Source organism: Lithobates pipiens, unplaced genomic scaffold, assembly GCF_037356315.1.
Source record: "Lithobates pipiens isolate NorthernLeopardFrog02 unplaced genomic scaffold, aLitPip1_a1.2 Scaffold_1, whole genome shotgun sequence".
Taxonomy (NCBI): domain Eukaryota; kingdom Metazoa; phylum Chordata; class Amphibia; order Anura; family Ranidae; genus Lithobates; species Lithobates pipiens.
The window spans coordinates 47,569,805-47,585,193 of record NW_027507685.1 but is presented as its reverse complement, the minus strand read 5'-3'; the positions used below and the strand labels follow the sequence as shown (position 1 = coordinate 47,585,193).

Here is a 15,389-nt window from a genome sequence, read left to right as displayed (position 1 = left end):
CTGCCGGTGACAATTATATAGTAATCTGTGCATATGTATAGCACTGATGGCTGTATAAATGTCAATGGTCCCAAATATGTGTCAAAAGCAACGCACTGCCAAATCGTAAATGCTCTGGTCAAGGAGGAGGTAAAATCTTCCGGTGCTGAAGTGCTTAATCATACACCTGACTAATCCTAATATATTCACCTTACTTTGTGTAAGTGTAAAAATTAATGCTGGTTTAAAGCCAGACAGGTAGTTATATCAAATATTTATTTTATTTAGACTTTTTGTTCACTCGGTTTGCATTTTGTAAATTGATCGAAATAACTAATGTAATAATATATATTTTTGAAAGCATTCTTATCTTACAGCTTTTCTGCACACCTGTCCAGAACGCTTGCACAGTACTGAATGTGTGCATGGTAGTCTCAGACTGTGAGAGCAGTTAAAAGATTTTTTTTTTAATAAGGGTTAAGGCCCCATGTCTAAGCTGTATACATTTAAAAAAGAAATCAGAGGCGGTGCTTTCAACCTCTCTTTGATTATGGGTCATGAAGAGAATTAAACCCTTTTCTAACAAGGTGCGGACTTTACTGAGGCCATGTATTGTCCACCAAAGAAACACAGTAGGGGATTCAAGACCTGGTGGGAAGAGTGGATTTCCCATAATTAGGATTATGGTAAGATGAGGGAAAAGCGAGTTATTATAATATCTAAACCTATCGCAAATCTTTAAAGTATATTTCAACACTGGGCTCAGAGTTTGTGGATGTAAAGTGGTGGGGATCCAGGTGAGTTTTTCTGTTAATTGGTGAAGAGAAGGCCTCCAGTTCCATCCACAAAGGGCTTCCTTGGCTGCATTCAATGTGGCAAAAAGAGACCCTTTGGCTGCCTGATAAAATTTTATGAAGTTCAGGAATCACAGGCCACCCGGATGCCTGTGGACATACATAGTACATCTGGGAATCCTTGGATTTAGGTTGCATCATATAATTCTATGCATTAAGATAAAAAGCCTTTTAGTTTTGCACAGAGCAGCCCAGATCCTCCTCTTCTTGGGTCCCTCTTTGCTGCTCCTATCCCCTCCCTCATATTGAGTGCCCCCACAGTCAGCAGCTTCCTATGGGGGTATTGGTGTCGAGTCAAAGCTCCATGTGTCCATTCAGACATGGAGCCCCGATCCGGCCTCATCCTCTCTTGGCTGACTGACTTTGACAGCTGTGTGAGCAAATGCTGCCGCTGCGGTGTTTCAGCCAATCAGAAGGCGTGTGTCGGACGGCATAGACATCGTGGACATCACTGGCGAGAGATGGGGCTCAGGTAAGTAATTAGGGGGTATCTTAATGCATAAGGATGAAAAACCTTCTTCCTTTACAACTCCTTTAAGCAGTAATTTCCACTTTAATATCAGATACTTGTTTACGGAGAGAAAGAGAGGGGCGCTTTTTCCATTTGCTTTTCAAGTTGACTAATTAGGCATAAAGCACACTGCATGATGGAGCCTTGTGTGCATCCCATAAGGGAACAGGGGACTGCACAGAGCCCACGTTAAGGTCAAAAAAGCTGTGAGAGCTTGATAAAGTGTGTTGTATCAGTGTAAGAGAGCAGGGAGCCATTAAGGTGCCAGACTGGAGAGGGGGGTTGCAGTATAGGAGAGGAGAATGGTCAGACCAAGATACAGAAAACATTTTGGTTTTAACAAGGGAAGGAAGAAACTGTGGGTAGATGAAAAATGATAAATGCGTAAGAAGTGGTCACGAGTAGGAGCGCAGTAAAATGTATAGTCTCTCATGCTGGGATTCTAATGTCTCCAGGCATCTATTAGGCGATGCTCTGTGGGAGAAATAAGCACTTTGTCGATTTGAAAATGGGTAGCATTCCTGTTAGAAGATAGACAAGCAGTGCTCAATTTGTCCAAGAGTTGAGAACCACGTTAGTCTCTTCCATTAGGAAAAATCTGCCTTTCTGATAAGGCATCTGCCTCCAACTTACAGACCAGGCTATAGCCTAAGATGGCTAAAGCGCAGTTGTCCAGTTCCCAGAACCCTGTCCCCGCCCCTGCATGCTCTGTGATTGCTGTGTCCTTCAGCTGAGCACAGATCAATGTAAGGGGCCAATCACAGCGATCCTCTACCATGTGATCTACTGTGTCAAATCAGGGATGATCACATGTAAACAAATGCCATTTTTTGGCATTTCCTTTTTTTAGTGTTGTCACAGTGTGAGGAAAGAAAAGCCAATACCTGGCTATCCTGTAACAGGGGTCATTTGGACTGATAATCAGGGCACCGATTATCAATGCCGCCTTATCAGTGTAACCTCATCAGTGCCACCTATCAGTGCAGACTCCTCAGTGCCTATCAAAATTTTAGAACAGAATTAAGAAAAAGGTTTTTTTTTCAAAATGTTTGGTCATTTTTCATTCGTTCAGCAAAAAACAAAACAAAAAAACTGTGGTGATTAAATTCCATCAAATTTGTGTGAAAAAAATAAAAAGTTCATATAAGTACAGTGTTGCATGACCACGCAATGGTCAAAGTGTGGCAGCGCTGAAGGCTGAAAATTGGCCTGGGCAGGAAGATGGTGAAAGTGCCTAGTAGGCAAAAGGTTAAAAAAAAACTGGCTATCTTTTTTTAGCTGGCTCCTAGATTCAAAGCAAATTTGTCAAGCTCTGAGCTAACCAATGTAACTTCTGTAGCAAAGATGCCCTGAAGGAGGTACCAACCCGTGGGGTCAAAAAACACCATTCGACAGACAAAAGAGGTTTTCATGTGGAAGAAAATGAATACTCCACTTTTCTTTTTTATAAATGTAGCATGGAAGATTTGATAGCGATGTTTGTGTATGTGTTTTGGGCAGGATGATGTGGAAAACCTAGATCCTGGAAGGCACACTATGTTAGCGCGATAGGAGAAATTACCAGTTCTATGTTTCTATAGGGAATTAAATCCCTGATCATTGTAGAATATAAATGTAAAATTAGTGGTCCCAATCATGATGGGAGGAGAAAAGAACGTTTGGATCACATGAAGTGTCATAAAGTTGCCGGGAATGGGAGTAATAATCACCGTTCCTGTTTGAGAAGGAGATTGGGAAGAAGAAGGGGGAGAGGAGAGGGAGAACAGAGGAAGAAAAGAGTAAAAGAAACATACCAGCAAAAGCAGTGTTACAATATGCATAGGAATTGCCTGGTGTGGGGGTTACCTGTAATGTCCAGGTGTAGGATTCAGCAAAATGTGCGATGGTCAGAGAACAAAGAAGCAAAAATAAAGCAGTCTATGAAAAACAGGTGTAAATCTGGTAGATAAGGAAGATAGCAATGACAGAAAGGGGTGAAGACAGCAAAAACTGCAGAACAGAAACCACAATAGAAGAAAGACAAGAGTGAGGCATCTAGATACTGTTGTCTAAACGTTGAGGTATGGCAAGTCTAAGACCAGGTCTGCTTAGTAAAATCCTCCTCCAAACTGCTAATAGTGGCTGTGGGGGGGGGGGGGGTATTTTTTGGTCCAGCTAGCAAGGTACAAAAACAGAATAAGAAAATAAAAAATAAAAGGGAAGGGGAGGAGAAGTAAAGATAGCAATATGTTGGAAGCAAGGCTGTCTTTAATATTGATTGAACCCTGGGCAAAACCTTTCTTGGGCCGCCCCCCATGCGGTTTTGCTCTCTACCTGCTCTGAGACATACAATAAATAGCAGCTAGACTCAAAATCAGTTTACTGAATCAGATCGGGCGGCTATTGTGATTGGTTGCCAGAGTGTACAGTGTATCATTACCGCTCACTGACTGGTTGCTAGAGGTTACAGCACACATTATGGCTCACTGATTGGTTGCTAGAGATTAGAGCACATGATTTCTGCTTGTTGATTGGTTGCTAGAGATTACTGTGGATATGAACTCAGGGGGGCATGATATACATATCAATGCTGCTGGCCGCCGCTATTTACATATGAATGCTAGTAATTTACATGTAAACACAGGGTCTGCAGGTGAGTTCTCTGTACACAATAGGGCAGAGCTGGGCAGCATTAATAGCAGCACCTCACACTGAGGTATTCGGACACAGCACAGGACTAAAACCTCAAGGGACGAGGGAATTTAAACCAGGATAGTTGGCAAGTATGAGGCAGCTGTTTTGGGCCCCACAACAATGACAGAGCCCAGGGCAGCTGCCCCTTTTGCCCTGCCTTAAAAACGGTCCTTAGGTAGGGTGTGCATGCTGGAAAGCATTCGTAGGTTGATATAGAGCCAAAACACAGATATGCGGTGAAGCAGTGTCCCTGTGATATGTCCCCTTATCCATGGGAATTGAGTGAGACCCTCTAAATGTCACAATTGTAACGTTAAAGTTGGAGAGACAGAAGAATAAAAGTTCAGATGCCCAGTAGCTGGAGGATGGTAGGATAGTGTAGGGTGCAATTGCATGAGCACCTGTAAAAACTGGGATCTTAAATAGCATTCCAGATATGGATGTGAAGTGAAGTCATATGACATGGGTAGAGAGTACATCTCCTCATGAAAATGATGGAATCCCGGACTGATATGTAAGTGATCGTAAGTAGTAGTTCAATTCGTCCACTAATCGCCAGCTGCAGAAGATCTCGCTGGGGAGTTAGATGGGAAGTGCGTTGACAGCTTGATTTGGAGAATGTGGGCCATCTTGAATCCAGAAGTTGGAGCTGTAGGCAAGTTAAAACCTGGTGGGATTCCTCCAGGGAGGAAAAGAAATGTGATTGGCTCTCAGATGATGTAGAGCCTTGAAAGGGAAATCACATTTATACCTGATCCCTTTGTTTGGAACAATGTTCAGGTAAGATGACGGAGCTTTGTATTTCTGGATCATCCGATGTGTTAGATCAGTGAATATCTGATTATTGAAAAGAATATGACTATCATTTTGAGAATAATTTTTTATTCAGTTTGGTTTGTGCCAGTCCAAAAGTCAGGAATGAAGTGATTTCTTATTTTTTTTTTTTTAACATTGTTTTTCTATAATATTGTAAAACCTTGTACTCTTGTGTAATCACGTTCTTGTATAACTGATTAGTTACGAGAAATCCCAAATTGCATATGCATTTTATGTAAAACTGTGTTAAAGTGTTGTGAACTCTAACACTGAACTTCTATTAGTTGCTGCTTTTTTGATCTTTTGAAGGCATTATGAACCTTCTTATCTGCACTGCATTTTTCAGCCGTGTGAGATGTGCACCAATCATGTAGTTTCATGGTCATTTGTTGCCTTGCACCACAGCCTATAGTAGAGTAAATGTTCACATTCCTTCATCAGCAGTTTCTGCTTATGTTCAAACAGGAGGCATGCTGGGTGTCACTACATGTACTGGCACTTTCTGTGAACTAACTATATATTATACAACCCACAGGGGTCACAGTCACAGCTAAGTGTAAATATTTGCCAGCACACCATGGATCTTCAAAGTTTGAAAGTTTTCTAACAAAAGAAAATTGCATTACAAAAAAAGAGTGCAAAGTTTCAGAACCGTGCAGGACCCCTTTGTCAGGCATGTGATGACCACATGCGCAGCTCAGAAACATTGCACTCTTTTTTTTTAAACAAACTGAAAAGTCTAAAGATCTGTAGTGCGATGGCAAATATTAAGACTATATTGTGCATGTTTCAGTCACCAGCTGGCGGTTGCTGCAGTGCCCCTTACTTTTGAGCCTATTCCAGGAATGTGTGTGATGACAATATGAGTGATTCACAGTCACACCTTGTACAGGTGAAAAATTTACAGTAATTAGATCTGACACAGCCATAAGCAGACATAGCAATTTAGGGAGGAGATATGTTTCATCACATTAGCTCTCTCACGTTTGTGTTGCAACACAGAGAAATGACAAGGCATTGATTGGATGCTGTGTAACCCAGAAAAGAAGAAGTTGACCTTCAGTCATTTTTCAACTTTCCATCTATTAAATCTTCTGCCCTTGTTATTTTCACTTTGAATAGTATAAAACAAATCTCTGACAGTAAATACCTTATACAGCCCACTACCTGTTTGCCTGGTAAAAAAAAATAGGGTTATGACATCATGCACAGCTCTCTCTCTCACTCTTGTGAGAGTTTTCCAGGAAGGGAGGGGGGGTGAGTCATAAGAGGGCCAATGAGAGCTACAGGGCTGCAGAGCTTGAGGCGTGCCTCTGTGTCATACATTGCCAGGAACACTGTATAAAGACACCATTGTCCTTTCACCTTGTGGAGAAAGATCCTGCCTTCCTCACATAATAAACCGGGCCAGTTGTGTTGTTTGGTCCTGCTATTCAGGAGTTTAAGTGCACAAACAAAAGTGGCTACCTGAAGACACACATATATTCAGGGCTCAGTATATGCAGTGGGGGTGTGTCGGACGACAGTTTATCTAGGAAGCTAAGCCATTACATGTTGATTTGAATAAAGTGTTTAAAGTTGGGCCTGTGGTGTCAAGGGACAGAACAGAGAGGCCTGACTTAAGAGGGTCATTCCTCTACTCTCCTCCTGCCTGGACTCATAGAGCCAACCTGCATAAAGGTAACCAATCCGATACAGATTGTCATATTGTCAATTTATTGTTATTGAAGGGTTTGGCTCTGCTCTTGGGGTTACTCTCAGGTTTTGAATCCCCTGAAAGCAACCTGAATATGGTCACATATGGCAACGATGCATTATAACGAGTCACATGACACTGGGGAGGAAAAATCACTAATTGGGCCCAATTTGGAAATTTTCACTTAGGGGTGTACTCACTTCTGTTGCAAGCAGTTTAGACATTAATGGCTGTGTGCTGAGTTATTTTGAGGGGACAGCAAATTTACACTGCTATACAAGCTGTACACTCACCACTTTACTTTGTAGTAAAGTGTAATTTCTTCAGTGTTATCGCATGAAAAAGTATAATAAAATACTTACAAAAATGTGAGAGGTGTACTTCTGTGAGATACTGTATATACACACACACACACACACACACACAGTATATATATATATATATATACATATACACACACACACATACACACACACACACACATACATACACACACACACACATACACACACACACACACATACATACACACACTATATATATTTTTGTTCATATGCACTTTAATCATTAAATAATTTACTGAAAAATTAAGGAAAACTAGCAATGTGTCCATTTAATTTAAATAAATAGCCCATTGAAGATAAAAACTACAACAAAACCAGCTGGGTGCTGCCAGATTTCAACTTCAATCCAGAGATTTCACCAGCAATACTTTTTTCTGTCAATATGTGTCCTCAGTGTCATGGCCAGCATAATTCCATCACATCCTATGAGCCCAGGTCTCCCTGGACTGCCCCCCCCCCCCCCCACCAATCCTGTTATTGGACAGTGAGAAATAAAGCAGTATCACTGAGAGATCTTCTCTCTATCAATCCGCTTTATACTACTATCTGTATACTTCTTGTCAGCAAATTAACTTACTGGCTTTTTGTGCTTCCATTCATACAGGGACACCTTTGGATATGGCTCAAGTTGCCTCAAGTCGCGCAACATGATAAAATCAATGTAAGTGAATGAGAGCCGTCTTAATGCACACTACTGAAGTCGCTCCGACTTCAGAAAAGGTTCCTGTACTACTCCAATCCAACTTCTAGGCAACTTTTACCCATTGATTTCAATGGAAGTTGCCTCCAAGTCGGATCTCCTATCTTAACTGAAGCAACTTTACAGGAAGTAAAAATAGTTTTCTAGGCAAACCCCTTCCTCCCACAGAGCTGATTATTATGTGATTGGCCACTGGCAAAGTCCCCTGTCCTGGAGGCAACTTCAAGTTGCCTTTTAAGTTGCCTCAAGTTATGCTGTGATTCATACTCAAGCCGTGTCCAAGTTGCCTCCCAAAGTCTCGCTGGAAGTCGTGTTGCCCCTGTGTGAATAGACTCTTATGCCCCGTACACACGAGAGGGATTAAGTCTGACAGACTTCCGACGGAGTTCTAGCGGAGTTCCGCCGGAGTTCTGGCGGACTTTTCGACCGAACGGACTTGACCACACACCATCACACCAAACTCCGACGGAGTCGAACGTGATGACGTACGACTGGATTCGACGTAGGAAGTTCATAGACAGTAGCCAATAGCTGCCCTAGCGTCGGTTTTAGTCCGTCGGAGTAGCACACACACGAGCGAATTTTTCAAAGGGGACCGGGTCCGGCGGAGTTCCGTCGGGAAAATTTGAAGCATGCTTCATTTCTAAAGTCCGTCAGACTTTTGCGAAGCTAAAGTCCGTTGCAGCCCACACACGAGCGGATAGTCCGCCGGACTCAGTCCGTCGGAGTTTGGATGTCGAAAAGTCCGCTCGTGTGTACGGGGCATTACACACTTGCATTTAAAAAATTACAAAACACGACACAAATCCAAAGGCAACTCGTGCTCAAAAAAGTTAATATAGTTACAACATTTCTTATAAATGTATAGCAGTTAACTTATCTGAACAATCTGAATAAAAAGGAGCTAGATAGCACCCATCCATATTATAAGTTTAGGTTCTGTACAATAGACAACGGTTTAAACTAACTTTGCCTAGTCCCACAGTTGACAAAAAGAAATGGGACTATTGCAGTTCAGTCTATTACACAGTTACATAGTAGGTGAGGTTGAAAAAAAAGACACAAGTCCAATCTATGTGTGTGATTATATGTTAGTATTGCATTGTATATACCTGTATGTTGTGGTCGTTCAGGTGCTTATCTAATAGTTTTTTGACACTATTGATGCTCTCTGCTGATACCAATGCCTGTGGAAGGGAGTTCCACATCCTTGCCACTCTTACAGTAAAGAACCCTCTACATAGTTTAAGGTTGAACCTCTTTTCTTCTAATTTTAATGAGAGGCCACGTGTCTTGTTAAACTCCCTTCCATGAAAAACTTTTATCCTTATTGTGGGGTCACAAGTACGGTATTTGTAAATTGAAATCATATCCCTTCTCAAGTGTCCCGTCTCCAGAGAGAATAAGTTCAGTGCTTACAACCTTTCCTCATATCTAATATCCTCCAGACCCTTTATTATCTTTGTTGCCCTTCTTTGTACTATCTCCATTTCCAGTACATCCTTCCTGAGGACTGGTGCCCAGAACTGGATAGCATACTCTAGGTGCGGTCGGACTAGAGTCTTGTAGAGTGGGAGAATTATTGTTTGATCTTTGGAGTTGATGCGCTTTTTAATGCATGCCAATATTCTGTTTGCTTTGTTAGCAGCAGCTTGGCATTGCATGCAATTGCTGAGCCTATCATCTACTAGGACCCCCAGGTCCTTTTCCAACCTAGATTTCCCCAGGAGGTTCTCCCCCCAGTGTATAGATTGCATTCATATTTTTGGCACCCAAATGTATTATTTTACATTTTTCTACATTAAACCTAATTTGCCATGTAGTTGCCCACCCCATTAATTTGTTCAGATCTTTTTGCAGAGTTTCTAAATCTTGCGGAGGAGTTATTGCCCTGCTTAGCTTAGTATCATCCGCAAATAGAGAGTGAAAAGTTTACCCCATCCTCCAGGTTGTTTATGAACAAATTAAATAGGATTGGTCGCAGCACAGAACCTTGGGGGGACACCACTACCCACCTGACCGCTCCGAGTATTCCCCGTTTATCACCACCCTCTGACCTCACCCTTGTAGCCAGTTTTCCATCCATGTATTCACCCTATGGTCCATGCCAACGGACCCTATTTTGTACAGTAAAGGTTTATGAGGAATACTCTTGACAAGGCTCACGACGGAGAGACTATTAACTGTAAGTACAACTCTTCCTCTGTAATAGCCATAAGTGAAATATTTGAAAAATTTTCCAAAATGTGAAACTTTGCATATTTTAGCAATGGTGCTGCTAAGCAAACCATGTAAAAACTCTTTTACTCTAAGCTAATATGGAGTTTCTATTCCCTCCATTAAAATAATGCTGAACTTACCGCAGTGGAAAATTTTCCTCCATTCTTTACAACATGTACCACGGCTTCCTGGATGAGTGAATAGAGATTGAGCAGAACACGTTCTAGATCATAAATTCCATGCATTTCTTTGGCAAGTCTCTCAATCGATGAAATGTACTCATTCCAGTAAGGGTCAATTTCTCCCACGCTAGCCAAACAGCCTCGCATTACAGTTCCACAATATCCAGCACAAGGCCGTGCCAACAAATGGCCCTGACAATGAGAACAATACCACATTTTCAGGAGAGTCCTGCCACAGTCCTTACTGACCTTTAAATAGTCCGTAGTATTGATCACTTCAATGCCAAGATTTAGTGCCTGCAGGAAAACCCGAGATGCTTGCAATGATTTCGACACTTGGGTCATGATTGTTTTGGGAAAGTGGCCAAAAGCATTGATGTCCCTTCTGGCAAGACGAAGACATTCTACATTTTCAACAGAGTCTTTGAACCCTGTGTTTAAATAACTGCTATAGACTATCGGGAACAAGCCATCGAAAAACTCATTGACCATATCATTCACATTAATATCGGATCCCAAGACATACAGTGAAATGTCTGTGAATAATTCACCAACAAGTTTAAAGGTTTTCAGTGAGATGTTCTGGTAATGCATCTTGAACATTGTGTTTGTGTAATTTCTTGCATGTCGTATTACCATTTCAAATGCTTCTGCAATAGAAAAAAAGAAGGCAAAAGAATTGTTATTTTAGTACATTTTCACATATTTGAGCATACTTAATAGCACCATGTTTATGTTAAAATTCAAAAGATAAAGATGATTCTTATACAACCTTTGATTTCTCAACAAATCCATCACTTGTGCCAATGCAAAAATGCATTGATGGCTTATATGCACAATTTTCCTTTTGTGACTGGAAGGCATTTTCATGGAGATATTGTATTCCCGATGTACACAGGCAACAAGCCTAGCTTTTCAGCAAGAACAATGTTCCAGTCACATGGATGCCTGCTTTTGAAGAGGAAGCATTATATTATAACCCTGGCAAGTGAACACTGTTCTGTGTAGACTCCTCACCTATAATTTGTCTGCTGGGCAGCGAGTTTTGCAGAGAAACTTCAACATTTGTAAATGTTTGCTCCTGTATCTAAATACATGGTTCATTATTGATTTTTATACGGCAGTAAAAAGATAATTTGTGATAAATGCTTTAAGAAAATGTTTTTATCAAAACACTAAATTACTCTTTCTAGAGGTTGTAAGTTTTTATTTATTTTTTTTTCTCAATAAAAAATTTAAACATGGGAGAAACGCAAAACCAAAAACTGCCATGATCTACTGTTTTTAAAAAAAAAGCACATACTGGCTAATTTATTACAATCCTGCCTTTACTACCTAGTGAGAGATAGTGAGCATCAGACATTAACCTCAACAGGGAACTGTAACTAATGGGCGTGCTTCGTTATATTAACAATAACAGGGAATGCTATATGTAGGGCATAGTGTACCTTTTATAAAAAGTAAAATAATTGGTTACTTATAGAGTATTCCATAAATGGTTAACACAAAATGTTGATTATACCTCACTTAGATCAGCTAAAGAGGACCACTGTGGGCAGAGCATAACCTCTGAAGAATTGTGCCTTTCCATTCATTCCATTTAAAATTTGGATTACACTCTTCCTCACATAAATCGGGGAACCAAGCTTGCCTGTGACTGCCAAACTTAAATGTGGGTCAAGCACTAGATGGATGGAGGCCGAAATAGGACTGTCAGTATCCAGACCGTCATTGGTTATTCATTTAAAGTAAAAGCAGTTACATTTTAAAATTTAAATTTTTATTTTTGGAAATGTAATTGTTCAGGTATTAAGTGCATAAGGGCAAAAACAGATAAGCATGAATGCCATTTCACAATCATCATGTTGAAAAGTAAATTATAAATACTGTTGCTCCATAAAGAAGCCTGCACTATGGGCTGGCAGAGGCACGGGAATGGAGCTGCTGAGCTGCTGCTAGATCATGTTGTGTAAATTAACCAACTCATTTTAGGACAGAAGTTCTAGCTTACTTTACATAAGTAGGCGACATAAAAGGGAGTTAAAGAAACCAAGGCAGGATTTTTATTAGAATCTTTACAGTTGGGTATCTAAATATGTACAAGATGTACTACTGCAATCCTGTGTTCTACATTGATGATTACATATTTACATAACTGCTCAAAAGGCAGTCAATATGGATCACGTGAACAAGATAACAAACATATAACGGGTATATAAAAAAAATCCCTTAGCCTAAGAACATAGAGTAAGGAAATCCAGGCAAGAACACAACCTATCAAAGATCTCAATTAAATCTACAATATATGTTAGGAAACGGTGGTATTGGCATTTTACGCCACCACTAAACCTTCAATTCATACACACAGAAATTTCTACACTCATCAAAATTTCATCTCAGTGATGTCCAATTATTTGGCCAGTTTATCTGCTGAGCAGAGATTTTATCTATAATGTGCTGTCATAGCCCAGAATGAAAGCTATTGATCGCCCCTTGTTATGTAAACTGTAAAGACACAACTTATTTTGATCAACTTCCAGAATACAATAACTGACACTAAGTTAATGCATTTCTTTTTTCTTTCCATGTACAAAACAATTATGCCAATAGTTCAATATTGATTTAATTTTTAGCAATGGGGGGGCTATGAGAAAAATCATACTTATCTACTAAATCATACTGGTCTTAAGACTCCGCACTGTTAAGGTTTATGTTACTACACAAATGAATAACAGCTGGATTGTCTGTTTTCATGTTAATGGCAATGCTAGCCTGTTTATTATTTACGCTTTCCTTTGCTCATAAATACCTGGTGATCCTTCAATTTCCCTAGGTATTGTTTGAAACTAACTTCACCATGCACACAATCAGATCTATGTTGGAGTGATCAGTTTGTGTCACTTGAATGGCTGCTGGAAGTTACACACACACACACACACACATGTGCCTGTATCTACAAAGTTAGTTTCGCAAGCATGCCCCCTGTCCAGTCCCGCTCAATGAGTGGCTGCAGCTGAGCCCTGCTTAGTTGAATGATGCCACAGCACTGGGTGTCCCTAGCAGAAGAGGACAAATGGGAGGTGGCATGGTTTAAAGGCTGTGTACAGAACCTTTCATGAGAGGGAGGACATAAGGTTGTTGGACAGGGAAATGCCTTTACACATATAGGGGCAAAGAGGCCCACTGGATGTTTTCACAAGGTTTACGTGGAGAATGGAGGCCTGGTTACAAGCACTAAGGTTGGCAGCTATCTAGTGGGAGATGCCTTCATGGCTTCACAAGGCTTCCCAAGTGTGTGTGTGTGTGTGTGTGTGTGTGTGTGTGTGTGTGTGTGTGTGTGTGTGTGTGTGTGTGTGTGTAGTGTTATAGTAGCCCACCCACTTCCTTGTACAGTCTTGTGACCAGTAAATAAAACTTCCAGAAAAGGTATGCAACATTTGTTTTTAACAAAATCATATACTATTATAGTTGTCAAATAATGTTTGCTGTGTTAGAATATACCTTCTTAGTAGTGTGCTCACTAACAATTTGAGTTTCTCCAGAAAATTCCACCACATGCAGCTTAAAACACACAGAAATAGTGGGTGAAGTTTTTTTGACATTTTGGGGAGAAGTGGAACACCACTTAACTGAAGAAAAATAAAATTGATCTGTAAATCACAATATAGTTTTACCTACATCCTACTACTTACCGAACACAATCAACAGGTAATGAACAATTTCTGGTGGAGATTCTATTCCACATGTATAATTAAACCTACACACATTCTGATTGTTATAAGGCTTATTTGTGCAAATCTTTAAACTTGTACCACTTCCAGAAATCATATTACAATATATTTAAAAACTTTGCATTGCCATCTCATTTCAGACACGCCTAGGTGAATGAATATATACTACTGTATAATGTGACTCAAATCCAAACCAAGTCTGAAAGATCTAGCTATTTAGCAACTTAAACCAAAGAACAGATTGTTCTAAGAACAACGTTTAGAACACAGGGGTGTGCGTTGAACCAAAGCAGCTCATAAGCAGAAGATCTGATCCAGTGAAGAATGATGCTAGACACCATGATAATACTAAATTATGTCAAATATACTGTATGCATGTTTTGAAATAAAAGAAGCCTCAGCTTGAAGCATATTATATAGATAGATCTTTAAATTCCAATGGAATGAGTTGTTTCTGTACCAAACAAGGTCAGGCAAATTTTGGGATCACGCAGACCGATTTTGTAGATCTATCTATCCTTCCATGCAGCTATGAAGACTTCTCCGTACCCATGACAGATCCCAATAAATCTAAGGATGAAGGGAGCTGTCATTTAAACACAATAAAGGTGAGCATAGGGACCAATATCAGCAGTCAGGAAATGAACAGCAAGGCATCCACATATAGACCAGCGTTCACAGCATCAATTATGTTATGTCAAAATGATCCCATCATTCATCCATAGAGATTATGCAGCCTGTGGTGTGTTGGCATGCTTGTATCAGTGCACAAGAGTATAAATATCTGCAATATACAGCTTACTGCTCACTTGAACATACTCTGGAACTGTAAACGGTAAAGTTGCCACCATAATTACCCACATGAGGATATTTTACTTCTCTATAGAATAACTGAAGACTGTTCTAAAATAAAAAATACCCTTTTTTGTGAAATATTTCAAACATGTCAACTGTCCACAGTATAACTCTTTCCATTCATCCAAACCGGTCTGTCACTTATTCTGGGACCCTCATTTATTAGTAGATGAGAAATGCAAACCAAAAACAATCCTACATCTCTGCAGAAAAATATATAATCAGACATATAGCTTAGGACACATTTGTTAATTTTAAAGGTGACTATTACTAGATCAGAAATGTTAAGCCTACACAAACCATAAAACACTAGCTCAAAGTTTTAGGCTGGGTTCACACTATTACTTACAGCAGGGGTCCGTTGAGTCCTAGTGCAATTATTGAAAGCATCCTTGCAGTTTATATCACACTTACCTCCCAAAACACCCCTCTCCAGTAATCTCACTTTTTACTGTATTACTGCTATTGACATCTTTACCTATTCCTTTGTGTTGGGTGTCTTTGGTCACTTTAATTTGTTGGCCTGGGATAACATGCGCACTAGAGTTATTTTGTCTTAGCGCCCAGGCCATGTCAGGTTTGGAAAATAAGGTATTCAATATGTGCAGCTCAACATGCAAAAATAAAGTTGTAAGCAGTCTAGAGAGAAGCTTTTGTGGCAGAGAGACAAAGACATTCAGAGTCCTTATGTGGTGGAGGTGTACCTGCCAGCAATTTTTAAAATAAGAGCTTAACTCTGCTAGGTAAGGTATATCTAAAGCAAAAACTTTCCAGATTTCCAGTTTGTGTTCAAAAGACAAAGGTCAGAAAGACAGGGAGAGTTAATAG

General features: G+C 40.2%; 1 protein-coding gene across 1 annotated transcript in view; it reads right to left on the bottom strand.

Annotated features, from left to right (window-relative positions):
- The window catches only part of GPC3 (glypican 3), a 1,007,260-nt gene that overhangs the window by 627,107 nt on the left and 364,764 nt on the right, over positions 1-15,389 (bottom strand). Inside the window, exon 3 of the mRNA XM_077493112.1 lies at positions 9,934-10,625. Coding sequence (XP_077349238.1) covers positions 9,934-10,625 — 692 coding nt within the window. The remainder of the gene's footprint in view (positions 1-9,933; positions 10,626-15,389) is intronic.